This window comes from Hypanus sabinus, chromosome 18, assembly GCF_030144855.1.
Source record: "Hypanus sabinus isolate sHypSab1 chromosome 18, sHypSab1.hap1, whole genome shotgun sequence".
NCBI lineage: Eukaryota > Metazoa > Chordata > Chondrichthyes > Myliobatiformes > Dasyatidae > Hypanus > Hypanus sabinus.
In genome coordinates this window covers 36,709,839-36,725,595 of record NC_082723.1, presented here as the reverse complement: position 1 = coordinate 36,725,595, position 15,757 = coordinate 36,709,839, and the positions used below count along the sequence as shown (strand labels likewise).

Here is a 15,757-nt window from a genome sequence, read left to right as displayed (position 1 = left end):
TTCTCACAAAAGGTTGCAGGTGCTAGGGGAAGAAAAGTAACTGCAACTTTCAAAACTCAGATCAATAGATTTTTGTTGTTTGAGAATATGAAGGAATATGGAACAAAGATGGGTAAAAGATGTTGAAGTACAGATTAGCCAAATCCAAAATGAATGGACAAATAGGCTTGTGCCTTATAGTCCAAATCCAGGTAAGATCACAGGGACAATGTCAATGTGGACAGGTTGGCTCAAATAATCTGCTTCCGTGTAATAACCCCTATTTGCCAATTACAAACAAGCTGCGTTTATAATGTCTTTTTGTAATCTGGCAAAAGTTTACAATAAGATTACCGTTGTTCATGCAAATTTATGTCCTAGAAGCTGTCAAAAATCTGAACAGCCTTGTATCAGTTTACAGGAATGTTTTGTAAACAAATCTCCAATTCAGATGCCAGGGAGGGAGCTACCAACACAATAGTGAACAGCTTTACTGAAAGGCATTTATGGTATTGGTTGGGAAAATGAAATAACAGACTCTAAACTTGCCAAGTTGTGCCTTCTTACCTGTTGCATCATATTTGGAAACTGAATTCTCTTTTTACAAAACAAATACTGCTATAACATACAGAATGAAAATAGTGCAGCTTTGGAAATCCAACCTTTCTCAGTGGAGTCAGGAGATCCTGACAGGTTATTTCAGAGACTATTATATCTTCAGTGATTATCACTGTGATGAGGGAATCACAAGAGAACAGTTCTGAACTGTTTTTACATGAGCTTTAGCAATGAAGCTAGACCTCAGCATAGAAAATATACAAGTATTCAATTTCTTTCAAGTCTTTTCAGATCAATAAGTAGAATTAAAATAAAGTAGCAACTTCTAAGATCCACATGCAGTCTGACTCTGATGACTTACATTTAGCCTTCCTTTTCCAGATTTCAAGGCAGAGCAGTTCTACAATTATAACACAAAAAAAATCTCATTCTAATAACCAACAAAAAAAAACTTCGTAATTCAAGAGTTTGGTGGATGCTGAAGTCATTACACAACTGGTTAACAAACTTGGAAAAAACATGTTTGGCTGAATCAATCTTTGACTGCTGTGCGAAGGAAGTTAAGGCATTACTTAATAAAACTATAATGTAAAGATAAACTTCACATCTAGACCATCTTGATATTTCACATTGTGCTTCTACGGGTCTATTTTCCAAGCCCTTAATGATTCGGAGTGAGAAGTGTCACATATGCTAATGGTGTATTTAAGCCAGCTATCATAAGAAACCCGACTGCCCCAGAAGCAGTACGTAGCATATGTTTACCAGCTTTACTACAGGCTGCTTTCTGTGTGATGCCATCAAAACAGTATTCTTACCCTCTCCACTGGATCACCCACCCACCCTCCCATCCTTAAACTGCTAGTTCACACTGTCACCAGGAAGGAGAATATCAATGGGCAGCCTTGATATAAGGTCTCAACTTAAGCTAAAATACTTGCAAAATCTTCAGTTTTTGGAGCAAGTTCTGCAGTCTTTAGCAAGGTTCTGGCTAGTGAAATTCACAGGCTAAGTTGAAGTGTTCCATTTGTTTCAAATGACTTGGCTTTGTTTGCTTGAGTGAATTTAGTGATCGACAAGTAACTCTTTCTTCTGGTAGCAATTTTAATTGCAGAGGAGAATACAAAAACTTTACCACTTATGAGAATTATTGCATTCAAGCCCCGTGATTAGATCTCAGCTTGGGCAGGACTGAGACAACATGTAAAATATTAAAACGATGGGTCATGTCCCCATATTTGCTTCAGTTACCAAAGTTAAAATTATCTACAGTTCTCAGAACCAATTATTTTGACAGTGATTAAAATATTCATAAAGTCAACTCTCAAATTGCTGAATGTCAGTAATATTTACTTGGCTAGGAATATATAATCTTCAACTGAGATTAAGGTTTTATTTCCTTAGAACACATTTAAAATTAGTGTTAGGATCACACTCACCTTGCCACAAAATTGAGAGAAATAGGTGTTTTCATTGTAAAATAACATGCATTAATATAGTGCCTTTCAGATCCTCAAGAGATTCCTTTGCATCCTGAAGCCAAATGAGTACTTTTGCACTTCAGAGAATGTGGCCAATTCCCTCAGACAGCAATGGGATTGTCGCCAGATCACCAGTACAGCTGCATAAAGTGCTAACACTCTTCCAGACACAGATGATTGGATAATTCCCATTCAACAATGGCCTGCATTACTGTTAAGTGACAGTTTGATGTTATGCACATAATTTATATCCAATTATCCTTCACTCAGTTTTTTTTTGGATAAGGTAGCCTATTCTAACGAGAAAAGCAGCTGTAGTTTGCCATAGGCTATTCCTTAAATAAAATATTTTCAGTGAAAATTTGTTTCTGGAAGTCCTGCCCTTTCTCCAACTCAGTAACTTGCACAAAAGACTCAGCAATGCCACAGACCCTCAGAATCAATTTTCAATGTTCTAGTTTTAAAGACAGATGAAAAACTTACCAATAACATCCAATCAACAACTTCCAACTAATGGGATAAGATTAACAATAATACCTGGAGCACAATGGTTTACATGGACCTAAACTTTAATGTCTGCTGCCCCTCCCTTTCACTGTCCTCCACCCTCAAAGTCTTCAATCTAGATAGTGAGTCACTGACAATCATTGAGAAGTTTCTGGCTTAGCTTTCCTGATATTATTCTGTTTTACAACGAGCAGGACAGAAAAGCCAGATCTATAATATTCAGATAGAATGATTAAAGGAAATGTTTGATATAGACAAGGAAAAGAGGGGGTGGGGTGCATGAATGGTGAAGGATATGAGATAACAGAATATTGTTAAGAATTCTAGTGTCTAATTAGTTCATGGAATAAATTTTTTGAAACACTAGGTCAAAGGCTTTAAACAAGAGAAAACTTTCTCACTTTTCAGCAGTTTTCAAGGAGGTGGGAGCACATTCAAAGAGCAGCACTGACATTTCATTTTATCAATCTGAGCTACTTCCAAGTGGAACTGGAGTATCCATGTGACATTAATGCAGTTCAGAAGTATGGAAGCTATATTGTACTAACAAAGATGAGAAGGTTAATTATTAGCTTCTAAGCCACAATGACAGGGAAGTGACCACAGTGTCTTCTCAGAATTTACACTAAGTATCAAGGATGCCCATTATCAAGGAACCATGAATTCCTACAGCCCAAAGTGATGTGAACAAACATGAGTGAGGAATTAACAGAGGAGTATGCTAATGATTAAGATGCAGGAAGGTTGGAAGATGCTGGTGTGAAGCATAAAACACTGGCTCAGACCTGATGGGCTGACTGTCCTGTTTCTGCACTAGAGAATTTGATGTAATAACCAAACCCAGTGAGAGGAAACTGAAGCAGACATGGGGAATTAGAAGGCTACCAAGCAATGAAAGCCATGCTGCCATATACTCCCCTGGTAATCAGCCAAACTCAAGTCTCCCCCGATTCTATCACACTGTTTTGGAGTCAGGGAGCAGCATTTTGACCATATTTTTTCCCCTTGCACCCCCACCCCCTGAGCCTTTGCTACCTCTGGACGATGTCACTGATTTCTTTCACAGATGAGAGAAGTTTGGTAAAGTCCTGGCTGGCTGAGCAAATCTGTAACTGCCTTAAGTTGCTCTCCAGCTTGTTGATGGCCTCTCTGAAGGCAAACTTATTACGCATTTGCTGGATGGAGTCCACGTAGCTGACACAGAAGGTGATAAGGTTCTTGCCTGCCTCCAGCACCGCACTGTGGCTGGCCATCTGCTCGGAGTTCTTCCCAATGGCCACACGTAATGCTTCTGTGCTCTCTAAAACGGTGTCCTTAGTGATGTTGGCACTGGTGATCTTCTCTGGCTGCTGTCGTGTCTTACGTAAGGATACTCTGGTGGAGATGAGCGGGATGAAGGCTGTGGTCGCTGAGGGCGGCTGGTCACCACCTGCAGCTGATAAGGCAGACTGTGTAGAGGCAGAGGGTGCAGCTGAATTGGTACTTGATGCCTTGGTGGAGGTCTGGGACTTTGTTGTTGAATGGAGAGAAGGCCTCTTCTCCCCCAGATGACCCGGCTTCAAGATCTCACTGTTCACAGTGTCTGGGACCTGAGTGGACTGCTTGGGTTTGATGCTCGTGGCAGTCTCGGCCGTGGTCTCGTGGGTCGGGCTTCGGGGTGGTCGGACAGATTTCATGCCGGGAGGAGGAGGAGGAGCTGGTTTCGATTTCTGGATCTTGGCCCGGTCCTTTATGGAGGACGACCGATGCTGCTCAGGAGGCTGCCTGAACCTTCGTACCTTGGGGTCGTCGTTCAGCAGCTTTACCCCACCCAGGACTGAGGTGGAGCTCTGCTTTGATGTGCAAGCAGAGGCACTAGAGGAGGTATGGTCTTGTTGGGAAGCAGAACTTAAGGCACAAGTCTTCCCTCCCTCATCCTTGTCCTTGTCCCTGGAGACGAGACTGATTGATGTGATTACTGTCGGCTGCCTTCGAACAATCTTTGGAGTGGATGATGGTGGGCTTGAGCTTGGACTGGACTCCTGGTTGTTAAAAGCATCATCATTTAACTCATCAGTCTTTTTTGGCAGCCGAGACGATGTGGTTAAGTTTCCGCGAGGAACAGTGTCCACTTTAGTTTCATTTGTCCTCTTTCGAGGCAAGGCTGGCTTCTCATTCCTGTCACAACCCAAGATCCCGGCCGGGTCAGACTGCTTCCCTGCAGACTGGAGGTCACGAGGAAGGGTCAGTGCTTTCCTGTCTTGGTCCTTACTTCCAGGAGGCATTGTTGATGCAGAGCACGATCTCAAGAATCGCTTTGAATTTGTGAGCAACTCTTCTTCATTCCCAACCGACTTTCCCGCAGCTAATGTACTGGACTTCCTAGAATGCAGAAAGAACCCCGTTGTTCCCAAGAAGCTGCCATTGGCAACCCCTCCACCTCCATTGTTAGTACTTTGTGCCCCAGTGTTAGGTGAATGCTGAAATTTTGTTGGGTCTATTGTGTCAAGAGGTGTTACATTATTCACGCAAGATCCATTGTTAGCATCTTTCGTCACCGTGACGGCATCTTCCACAGTTTCTTTCTTTTCCGCCTGCCCATCCATGTCACGGAAAGAACTGCTGCGCTTTGGTGGGGTGGGTGCAGTCTTTTTCTTCTTCTTGATGAATGAGCTGAAGATTGAACTGGATTTGCCTTTCTCTTTAGTGGAAGACTGTAAACGATCATCATCCAAGGTGCCGTCTGTGTCTTTGTCTTTCCGCAGCAGCATCGGAGAAATGGCCATTTCATGGTCTCCAGAATCTGTAGGCAGAAGCAAATGTCTTATACATTACAATTCACTGAATCTCTGGGCAAGTGCTACTCCAACAGCCCAAACAAGTGGTCAGAGCACCTTCAGCGGTATGAAGATGGCCTTTCAGCTTGTTCATTGGCACGTGACTGGGGAAGCAGCCATGAGTAATGGAGGGTAGTCGAGGGGTTGGACATGCCTATAGGTTTGTTACAGTGTGATGGAAGAAATGCAGGCAATGAGAGGACGTCAGCGGGAGTACAGAAAGTTGGAGGATCCAGCCTGTGTTTTGGACATGGTTGCATTGGGGGTGGCGGGGAAGAAATGCACATTTTTGTTCAGGCTGATATGTCACTGAACTGCGGAAGTGCAAGGCCAGTCTGATGAGAGTGTGTTTGAAGACCAGATATCAATCATTATTGAGATGCAGTGTCCTGTATGAAATGAGTTCAAATCCACTCAATTTAGCTAGAAATTCATGTTGGTGCACATTATATGATCACCACAGATGACTCCCATGTTAATGGGGGTGGTTGGTTGTACAGGTGGCCCCCATTTTTTGAACGTTCGCTTTACGACAGCTCACTGTTACAAGACCTACATTAGCACCTGTTTTCGCTAACCAAAAAGGATTTTCGCTTTTATGAAAAAAAGATGCCTGCTTTATACGTGTGTCTTCCCCAAGAAAGACTACAATGACCGTGAAGCCTCGTGCGGGCAGTTGTGTGCACATGTGTGTACGTGCGTAGGTGTGTATGTACCTATTTTTTCCCCTCCAAATCGATTTTGGCTCACTGACTTCCTGATTTTGATAAGTGAAACTACATCGTATGTAAAATACTTCTACTTTATATAGGCTTTATATCATATCATTCCTGCTTTTACTATATGTTAGTGTAATATTAGGTTTTATGTGTTATTTGGTATGATTTGTTTTTTTTTGGGTCTGAGAACACTCAAATATTTTCCCATATAAATTAATGGTAATTGCTTCTTCACTTTATGACATTTCGGCTTACCAACTGTTTCACAGGAACGCTCTACCTTCGGGTAGCAGTGGGAAATCTGTATTCCTGGAAAATAATTTTGTTATTTTCCATAACATGAACCTTGTGCATGCATCAAGACATGACAGCTGAAGATAGAAGTTTGTATTTATTTTTCTCCAATGTAAATTTCTATTTGAATGTGTTTATATTGCATATCTCAGATTTAGTCATGACTTGTAAGGGTGAATTTCTGTCAGCTAAACTGTTGTGATGTTGGGGCGGGGTTGTTTGTAAAGCACTAACAATCACCCTTCCAAACCTCCATGTCACCACCTGATCTAATGTGAACATACCAAGATCACTTGAGGTTTTAAATATCGAATGAGGTGCCTCCTGGAGCTCATTTGGTTCTTTGTTCTCAGTGGTTCTGCGGAGGGTACGTGTTTTGGTTGGGAGTTCTGGCGCTTGTGGCTTACTTGTGCCACAACACTTGCCTCCTTTCTTTCCCAGTTCCTTTTCGACCTCTGCAAAGGATACGACAAAGATCACCATGACATTCCTGGACTATTAGATGACACTGTTGCACTTCTCTTTCAAGCAAAGCAAGACTTTCAAATGTAAATGGAGAAGAGGACAGGAAACAGTTTGGATACAAAATTAATGCTCAACTATAACCTGGGATGACCGGGGATACTTCAATATGCCCTGTGCCCAAAAACCTGCAATTGTTGTATAACATGACTAGCCTCTTGTAAAGGCTCCCATCCTAGTCCACTCGAAACTGCGCTGAGGTACGCCAGACCCTTGTCAATGTGCCAATTTTTAAAAATTCGTTTCATGCCATTTCAAATTCTTTTATAAAGGAGTGGTGGCTGCGAGTCTGACCCAATTTAACCCAAGCTTTGCAACCAACAATTATTCAGAAAAGTCTAATTGAGACCAACATGTGTATTTGTAGCTTGTCAGGTCATCGAGGCAGCTGGGTCCAGGAGGTGAGAAGATGATCACAAAATACTGGAGGAACTCAGCAGGCTAGGCAGCATCTAGGAAAAGAGTATAGTTGATGTTTTGGGCTGAGACCCTTCATCAAGAACTTGGTCTCTGTCCAAAACATCAACTCTTTTCCACAGATGCTACCTGGCCTGCTGAGTTCCTCCAGCACTTTTTGTGTGTTGCTTCGATTTCCAGCATCTGCAGATTTTCTCTTGTTTGTGAGAAGATAATCAACTCACCTCTATGACCAGACAATGTCTAAAAATGTACAATGTAATTAAACAATGGAAGATACTTAATGACAAAGATTTGACCTACATGTCGATGCCACATTTCACCTACAAAAATTAAGACTACAATTGCATCTTATCCACAATACACTTAGTACAGTAGATACAGGCAGTCCCCGAGTTACGAGTGTCCGACTTACAAACAACTCATTCTTACGAACAGAGGGAGGAGAACGCTGTCTGCCATTTTAAGTCGTTGCCATTAACACTGTTGAGTGTGTAACTTTGTACTTGGCTTAAATATTTCTTAGCAAGATTCACCCTGATCTCTCCGCCCCCCTCCTTTTCCAGTCAGCACTGCCCCCACTGGTCCCATTTAGCCTGTCTCAGTGTGGACCCGGGGCAGCAGAGGACCCACCACCTGCGGCTGCTGCTGAATCTGCAATTTCCTGTTCCGTTGATGGAAGACGATCATGATTGAAAATAAAGTGGAAATCATAAAGTGATTGGAAAGAAGTGAAACACCATCAGTCGTTGGAAAAGCGTTAGGCTACAGTTGGTCAACAATCGGCACAATTTTAAAAGATACAGGGTAAAGGATAAAGTGAGAATAATGGAGCATGTGAAGGCCCTGCCCCGATGAAAGCTACAATTATTACTAAGCAACGCAGTGGTTTAATTATTGGAATACATATTTCTTAAGTGTTTTATATGCATAGAAAGGTAAAATATATACTTTTTACTAAGACAAATGTTTGACTAAATGACGCTAAATAATACCGGATGTACCTGTCCCGAGTTACGTACAAACCTGACTTAAAGACGGACTCAGGAACGGAACTCGTTCATAACCCGGGGACTGCATGTACTTGCAAATGCTCGAGTACTCTATGCACATACTGGGCAAGGTCTCATACACTCCCTGCAAGTACTGGACTCACATTTGGAGGCTTCTCCAAACAAAAAAAACAAAAGAAAAAAAGAAAACCTATACCCATGCCAACTAAAAGCACTGGCGGCATTCCACAGGCATGACTCATTGTTACATGAAAATAAAGAGCAAGTAATCTATAAATATGGAATCTGCCTTCGTTTGGAGTTCAAGGCAATTTACAGCTTAAAGGGAATTACACCAAGTCCCCCAAGAACCCCAATTTGTTCTACACCATGACTCACCTTCTGAAATACTCGATTCCTGAAACATGGTATCGAATGCTCGATGGACATCTGCAAACGATGGCCGATCCCCCGGGTTCCACTTCCAGCCTAGAGTTACAAGCAGCACATTTTGAAGTTTGTAAAACAATAAACATTATTGCCATTCAATTGCTTGCCTGTGTATTTCTTAGCATTAATAATAAAAAATACTGGTTCTAGAAAGCTGAAGTAAAAATAGAAAATGCAAAACAGGTCAGGTAGCATCTCTGAAAAGAGAGTTTATGTTTTCAGTGGAAGATTCCTCTGGTTCTAGTAAAACAGTGCACATATTTTGGCAAATCAAAGCAGGGTAGCACTTGCACAGCGAGTAGTAGGGCTCCAGGGTAGTTCTTTAAAAGTGGTATCATAGGTAGATAGTTGGGAAAGGAGTCTGGTAAGCTGGCCTTCCATCAATCAGGGTATTGAGTATAAAAGAGTTGGGATGTTATGTTTTGTACAAGACGTTGGTGGAGCTGCATATTGGGTATTCTGTATGACTGGTTACCCTGTTAACAGGAAAGATGTTATTAAGCTGGACAGAGTGCAAACTTGCGCAGATGTACCATGGAGAACATTCTAACTGGCTGTATCACCGTCTGGTATGGTGGGGGACTACTGCATAGGACTGAGAGAAGCAGCAAGTTATGAACTCAGTCACTCACGGGCACTAGCCTCTACAGCGTCAAGGACATCTTCCATGAGTGAGGACACAGAAAGGCTGCTTCCATTATTAAGGGCCCCCATCACCCAGGGCATGCCCTCTTCTCATTGCTACCATCAGGAAGAAGGTACAGAAGACTGAAGGCACACACTCAATGATTCAGGAACAGCTTCTGCTATTAGATTTCTGAATGATCACTGAACCCATGAATACGAGCTCATTACTTTTTTTGCAATAATTAACTATTTTTACATACACCTTACTATATTTATTACTTAGGGATGTACTGCTGCTACAAAGACAACAAATTTAACAACATATGCCGGTGATATTAAACCCGATTCTGAAGGTGTTTCCAGACTTGAGGGCCTGAGTTACAGAAAGTGGTTCGGCAGGCTAGAACATTTTTCCTTGGAGCGTAGGAGCCTGAGGGGCAACCTTAGAGAGGTGTACAAAATCGTGAAGGACTCTGATTGTGTGATTTCACCCTGTCTTTCTCCCAGGGAAAAGGAACCAAAAGCTAGAAGACATGGGTTTAAGGTGACAGGGGAAAGATTGAAGAAATTTAAATGACAACTTCACACAGAGGGTAGTGCATATCAGGAACAAGTTGTCAGAGGGACGGCTGAGCAGGTAATACAGGAACACTTAAAAGTTATTTTACAAGAAATACTCAGAGGCTATGGGCGAAAGGCCTCCAAATAGAATGGCTTAGATGGGCACCTTGGTTGACATGGGTGAGTTGATCCAAATGGCCTACTTCCGCATTGTATTCTCAATCTACATCATTTCATTGAGTCTTAAGAACCTGATTGAAATCAAACCTCCATTTCACATTTTGCTGTCTATTCCCATACTCATGTCAATGGATTATTGATTTAATAGTGACCACCTTTACCCATGGTGTGATCATACTTTTTTCATTGCAGGATTAGAAATGAGGGAATTTAGTTATTTGGAGAAACTGGAGAAGCTGAAATTGTTCTCTTTCCAGAGACCTAAAAGTAATACTCTAAACTAATGAAAAGACTCATCCACTCCAGTAACATGTTAAATGAGGGGTAAGATCTACTCTGCTATTTGTATGAGTAACTAGAGGGAAAGTGAAAAATGTATTCACAGATGATAAATTGCAATAAAAGATGGTGATTTCTACAGCAGCCTAAAAGTCCATAGGGTGTACTTGAAGAGAACTAATTTGCAGAATTATGTGGAAAAAGATTTGAAGGGTAGGTTAAGAATGAAATTGTTCTGCTGCTTTGAAAAGACAGCATATGGGCAATGAGCAGCAATTTGCATTTAAAGTTCTGCAAGGCACAAGTAAGGATGAAATGTAGCAGAGAAAAAATTGCCATGAGCCTGCTGAGCCAAAGAGGGTGCAAGTTATTTGTGAATTTGTCCATTTCAGCATGGCACACTTTCAATTATCTTTATATCATTAAAATGACTTACTAAGGGCCATGACTTGCAGATACGCTTTATAATCAACCTTGCACATTGTCAATAGGTCCTGTTCAGTTTTACACCATCGGTTATGATGGAATTACAGACCATGAGCTTTAAATGAGAATAAAACACAATTCTGTATTTAATATGTTAGAAAATTAAACAGCCAAACAGTCTCTATGGCTTTTTTAAAAAGATCTGGTTAAACTACTCTAGGCACTCCAATTCCAACCCCCATTTCTTTGAATTAGAAGCAGAGACTGTTAAGGACATCCCTTAAAAGGTTAATACCAAATCCAAAAGGTGGTCAGTCCCACAGGGCAGAACAGCATCTTCAGCCTTGATTACTGTGTTCTGATTTGGGGCTAGGACCCACTGGAAGGAGGTGTCCTGCTGACTAAGCCATTGATGACAAGGGCAACCTATTTGATTAAGTGAATAAAATAGCAGTATAGTGTTTCTCTCGCTCCCATGCTCATTGGGAAATGCTGCCCAATATAAGACAATAGGCATCCATTAGTCTCGAGAGACCATGGATTTGTGCCTTGGAAAGTTTCCAGGGTGCAAGGTCTGGGCAGGGTTGTCTGGGAGACTGGCAGTTGTCCATGCTGCAAGTCTCCCTTCTCCAAGCCACCAATCTTGTCCAAGGGAAGGGCAAGGACTGATACTGCTTGGCACCGGAGTCGTCGCAGAGCGATGTGTAGTTGATACAACACGCCGTCTCAGCTGAGGCTTGAACTGGCGACCTTCAGATCACTAGACCAACGCCTTAACAAAGTATAATGTAGAGCATAAATGTGTCAGTGAATTAATTCCTACTCACATGCACGCATCAATTCATAAACTTTCTCTGGGCAGCCCTCAGGCCGTTCCATCCTGTAATCCTTTTCCAATAGGTCATAAACTTGCGAAAGGTCAATTCCAGGGTATGGGGACATGCCGTACGTTGCAATTTCCCACAGAAGAACACCAAATGCTGCAGAAAAAGTCAGGGAAACAATGTGATAAGAGATCACTTTCATAGTTGCAATTTTGCATTGCAATTGTTTCAGTAGTGTCCCATGAGACATGCTGACTCTCTTTGCATAACAGGAAAAGCAAGAAATGGGCACATCACTGAAAAAATTCCCACCAAAGCAAGGGTGACACACACTACTGTTATATTCAATACCCCATGTAATAATGAGAGACAGTCAAGATTGATAGCCTTCAAAGTTTCCCTCACTATATTTACCCTTTCAATAATGATTAAAGATAGTATCGGAAAGGGAGTTGTGGCTCTGTGGCAAGTGGTGGGAAAATACCTTGGAAAGTTAAAATGAACATACAAAGCTAACCAGCTCTGGTTAACTGTGAAATTTAAAATGTATCATTAGAATTGAAATCAAATGTTAGAAAACACAACATAAACAGAATGAATGTTTGGGAGATAAAGTAGATGACTTAAAGATAACTTTTTGCAAAAGGAAGAATCTTCTCTAAACCAATGCCCATGAATCAAGATGGTCCTGTCCCAAATCTGTATGTGTACTTACCCCACACATCAGATTTGATTGAAAATTTGTTGTAGGCTAGACTCTCTGGAGCAGTCCATTTAATGGGAAATTTTGCTCCAGCGTGTGCCGTGTATGTGTCTCCTGTCATCAACCTGCTTAGCCCAAAATCAGCCACTTTAACCAAATGGTTCTCTCCCACAAGACAGTTCCTAGCAGCAAGATCCCTAGAAAAAGATAAAATAGATATTTAGGTTCAGTGAGAACAGAGATAATGAGATCTCCAGGAAAAGGGAAGGAACAGCTAAGTTTCTAGAAAAATGAGTTAGAATTTGATGAAATTTCAAATTTCATTGTCCAAGAAAAGGGTGAGGTGTCTCAAGAACCATCAGCCAGTTACACTCACATCTACTGTGATAAAGTGCTTTGACAGGTTGGTCACGGCCAAAATCAACTCCTGTCTAAAGGAGGACCTGCAACCACTGGAGTTTGTACATTGCCATAATAGGTCTACAGTGGATGCAATCTCACTGGCTCTCCATTTAGCCTTGGCTCACTTGGACACCAGCGACACCTACATCAGGCTTCTGACTACAGCTCAGTGTTCAATACAGTCACACCTTCAGTTCTAATCAAGAAGCTTCAAAACCTGAGCCTCTGAACCTCCTTCTGGAATTGGATCCTTCACTCCATCATCAGGAGACCACTGTCAGTGTGGATTGGAAAAAATTTCCTCCTGACAATCAACACTGGTGCACCCCAAGGATGCGCATTTAGATCACTGCTCTACTCTCTGCACCCATGAGGGTGTAGCTAGGCACAGCTCAAATGCCATTGATAAATTTACCAACCACACAGATGGTGTCAAGGAAGCATATAGGAGTGAGATAGATCAGCTGGTTGAGTGGTGTCACAGCAACAGCCTTGCACTCAACATCAGTAAGACCAAGGAAGTGATTGTGGACTTCAGGAAGAGGAAGACAAAGGAACACACATCAGTCAATCCTCTTCACGGAATCAGCAGTGGAAAGGCTGAGCAGTTTCAAGTTACTGGATATCAACATCTCTGAAGAGCTATCCTGGGCCCAACATAGTGACGCAATTACAAAGTCACACCAGCTGCTATGTTTCATGGGGAGCTTGAAGAGATTTGGTATTACCACCAAAGACTCTTGCAAATTTCTACAGATGTATCATGGAGAACATTCTAACTGGTTACATCACTGTCTCATAGAGGGGCCACTGCACAGGATCATAAAAAGCTGCAGGAAGTTGTAAACTCAGCAAGCACTATTGCACTAGCCTTCCCAGCACTTAGAACACCTTCAAAAGGCAATGCCTCCATTACGGAAACCCATCACCTAGCACATGCCTCTTCTCTCTCTTACCAGCAAGGTGCTGGTACAGGAACCTGAAGACACACACTAAATGTTTTAGGAACAACTTATTCCCCTCTGCCATCAGATTTCTGAATCCACAATGAACTCATGCACACGACCTCTATTTTTCTTTTATATTTGCTCTCTTTTTGCATATATATTGTAATTTATACTTTTGATATTATATATTACAATGCACTGCTGCTGCAAAATAACAAATTTCATGACATATGCCAATGACATTAAGCCTGATTCTGAAAACAATTCAATCATAAAGTTGTAAGGAACTTAAGAAACAATTGGAATTGAAAGCAAAGTAAAATTCAAATAGTGAAAATTATCTATGAAGAATGGAATGAGAATGTGTTAATGAATGCATTCAGACCAAGAACTGAGAGCCAAGCACCTTTAAAATGATAATTCCATATCCGTTACAGAAATTAAATAAAACTGTATGAAAGAAATCAAACTCCAGACATCATAAAGGTAACAAATATATAATAAAACACAAGACATTTTATGAACAAAATGTTTACGTGCATAAAAAATCATTAACAAATCTCAGCACGAATTTATTAAAGAGTAATCATAATCTACTGGACTGAGGATGTAATAAGATAGAAGAGTTGTGGTGATTGTGTGCTTGGATTTTCAGAAAACTTTTGAGATGTAATACACAAGATGTTAGTGTGCAAAATAAAAGCACATAGGATTGGGTGTAATGTACTGACATTGGCTGATACAAAGGAAACAGTAGGGAAAAAACTTGGCAGGCCTCAGTTATTCATAATATTTATTAATAATTTGGATCAGTGTATTAGATGTAACATTTCCAAGTTTGCAGATGAAACAAGTCCTGTGGAGGGAGGAGGTATTGGAAGATGGAGGATTCAATGAGATTCAAATGCGATTTAGACAAGTTAGGTGACTAGGTAAATGGATAGCATACTTAATACAGCATAGGTAAATTAGGGTGTCCACTTGAGCTCGAATTTCAAAATGGTGATAGATTGGGAGATGTGATAAGATCTGGGTGCCCTTGCATACCAGTTGCTGAAATCACATGCTCTAGCACTGCATGCAATTAGGAAGGCCCATGGTACACCAACCTTAATTTCTTCAGGATTTCTGTGTATGAACAAAGATGTCTTGCTACTGTTGTACAGAGCCTTGGCGACAGCCCATTTGTTTTGTGTGCAATTTTGGCCCCCCTATTGGAGTATGTTTGTCATGAAGAAAATGGAACCTGAGCCTCTTTCCACAAGCTGTTCTTCAGAGCCCTCAGCATTTTATATATTTCTACCAAATCTTCCCTTAGCTTGTTTTCTGAAGAAAGCAATCCCATATCCAAAGAACATTGATAGATTACTGGTCAGTGACCAGAAATTTTCCCCATACCTCCTTCAAAATCCTTTGTCCATACCATTCATCCCTAGTGACTTAACTACTTGAAGTTCTATCCATTTTTCCAAACCCTCCATGGAATCAAATTTTAACGTCTCTGGTATCAGAACTATCTCCCTCCTTCACTATGCAGTTTGAAGATCCTGCTTCCCTTGTGAAGACAAACAAAGTACAGGGGAATCCCAATAATGGGGGACCTGACTTACAGAAGTCTAAATGAAGTAAATTCTTCCAGAATCAAGCATACTGCTCAAGTCCTTTTTTTCCCCAGGAAGCAAAGGTGAGATCACCCATTTGATTTCAGTGAAAAAACAGTATCTCTGCCAAACTCTTCTTCAAACCCCAAGCCACCATTCGTTACCACACACCTTTTTTGGTTAAACTGCCAACAAATAGCAGATCAGTTCCCTATCACTCTATCCACACTGCGTTAAAATGCTCAATACTGTTCAGTTGCTGGTAACATCTCCTCCCTTCTACTGAGCTCCACTGACCCTCCACAATCTGCTCTTTGTAAATTGGTTCCGAAGAGTTGTGGAGGCTAACGATTTCACACAATTTTGTAGGAAATTGTTAATTTCCAATATACCAAAAATTCAGTTTACAGAGTTCTCAGGGAGAACAATTATATTACACATTTACAATGCCCTCAGCATCTTTGTGCAAGTT

At 41.3% G+C, this 15,757-nt stretch overlaps 1 protein-coding gene across 2 annotated transcripts in view; it reads right to left on the bottom strand.

Moving 5' to 3' along the window:
* Positions 1-1,623: 1,623 nt before the first annotated feature.
* abl1 (c-abl oncogene 1, non-receptor tyrosine kinase) overlaps positions 1,624-15,757 on the bottom strand; it is a 169,061-nt gene continuing 154,927 nt past the window's right edge. For both annotated transcript variants that reach the window (XM_059994105.1, XM_059994106.1), the window contains exons 7-11: positions 12,348-12,532; positions 11,636-11,788; positions 8,685-8,774; positions 6,639-6,809; positions 1,624-5,307 (exon numbers count right to left, since the gene is read on the bottom strand). In XM_059994105.1, the coding sequence (XP_059850088.1) occupies positions 3,557-5,307; positions 6,639-6,809; positions 8,685-8,774; positions 11,636-11,788; positions 12,348-12,532 (2,350 nt within the window). In that variant the 3' untranslated portion in view covers positions 1,624-3,556. The remainder of the gene's footprint in view (positions 5,308-6,638; positions 6,810-8,684; positions 8,775-11,635; positions 11,789-12,347; positions 12,533-15,757) is intronic.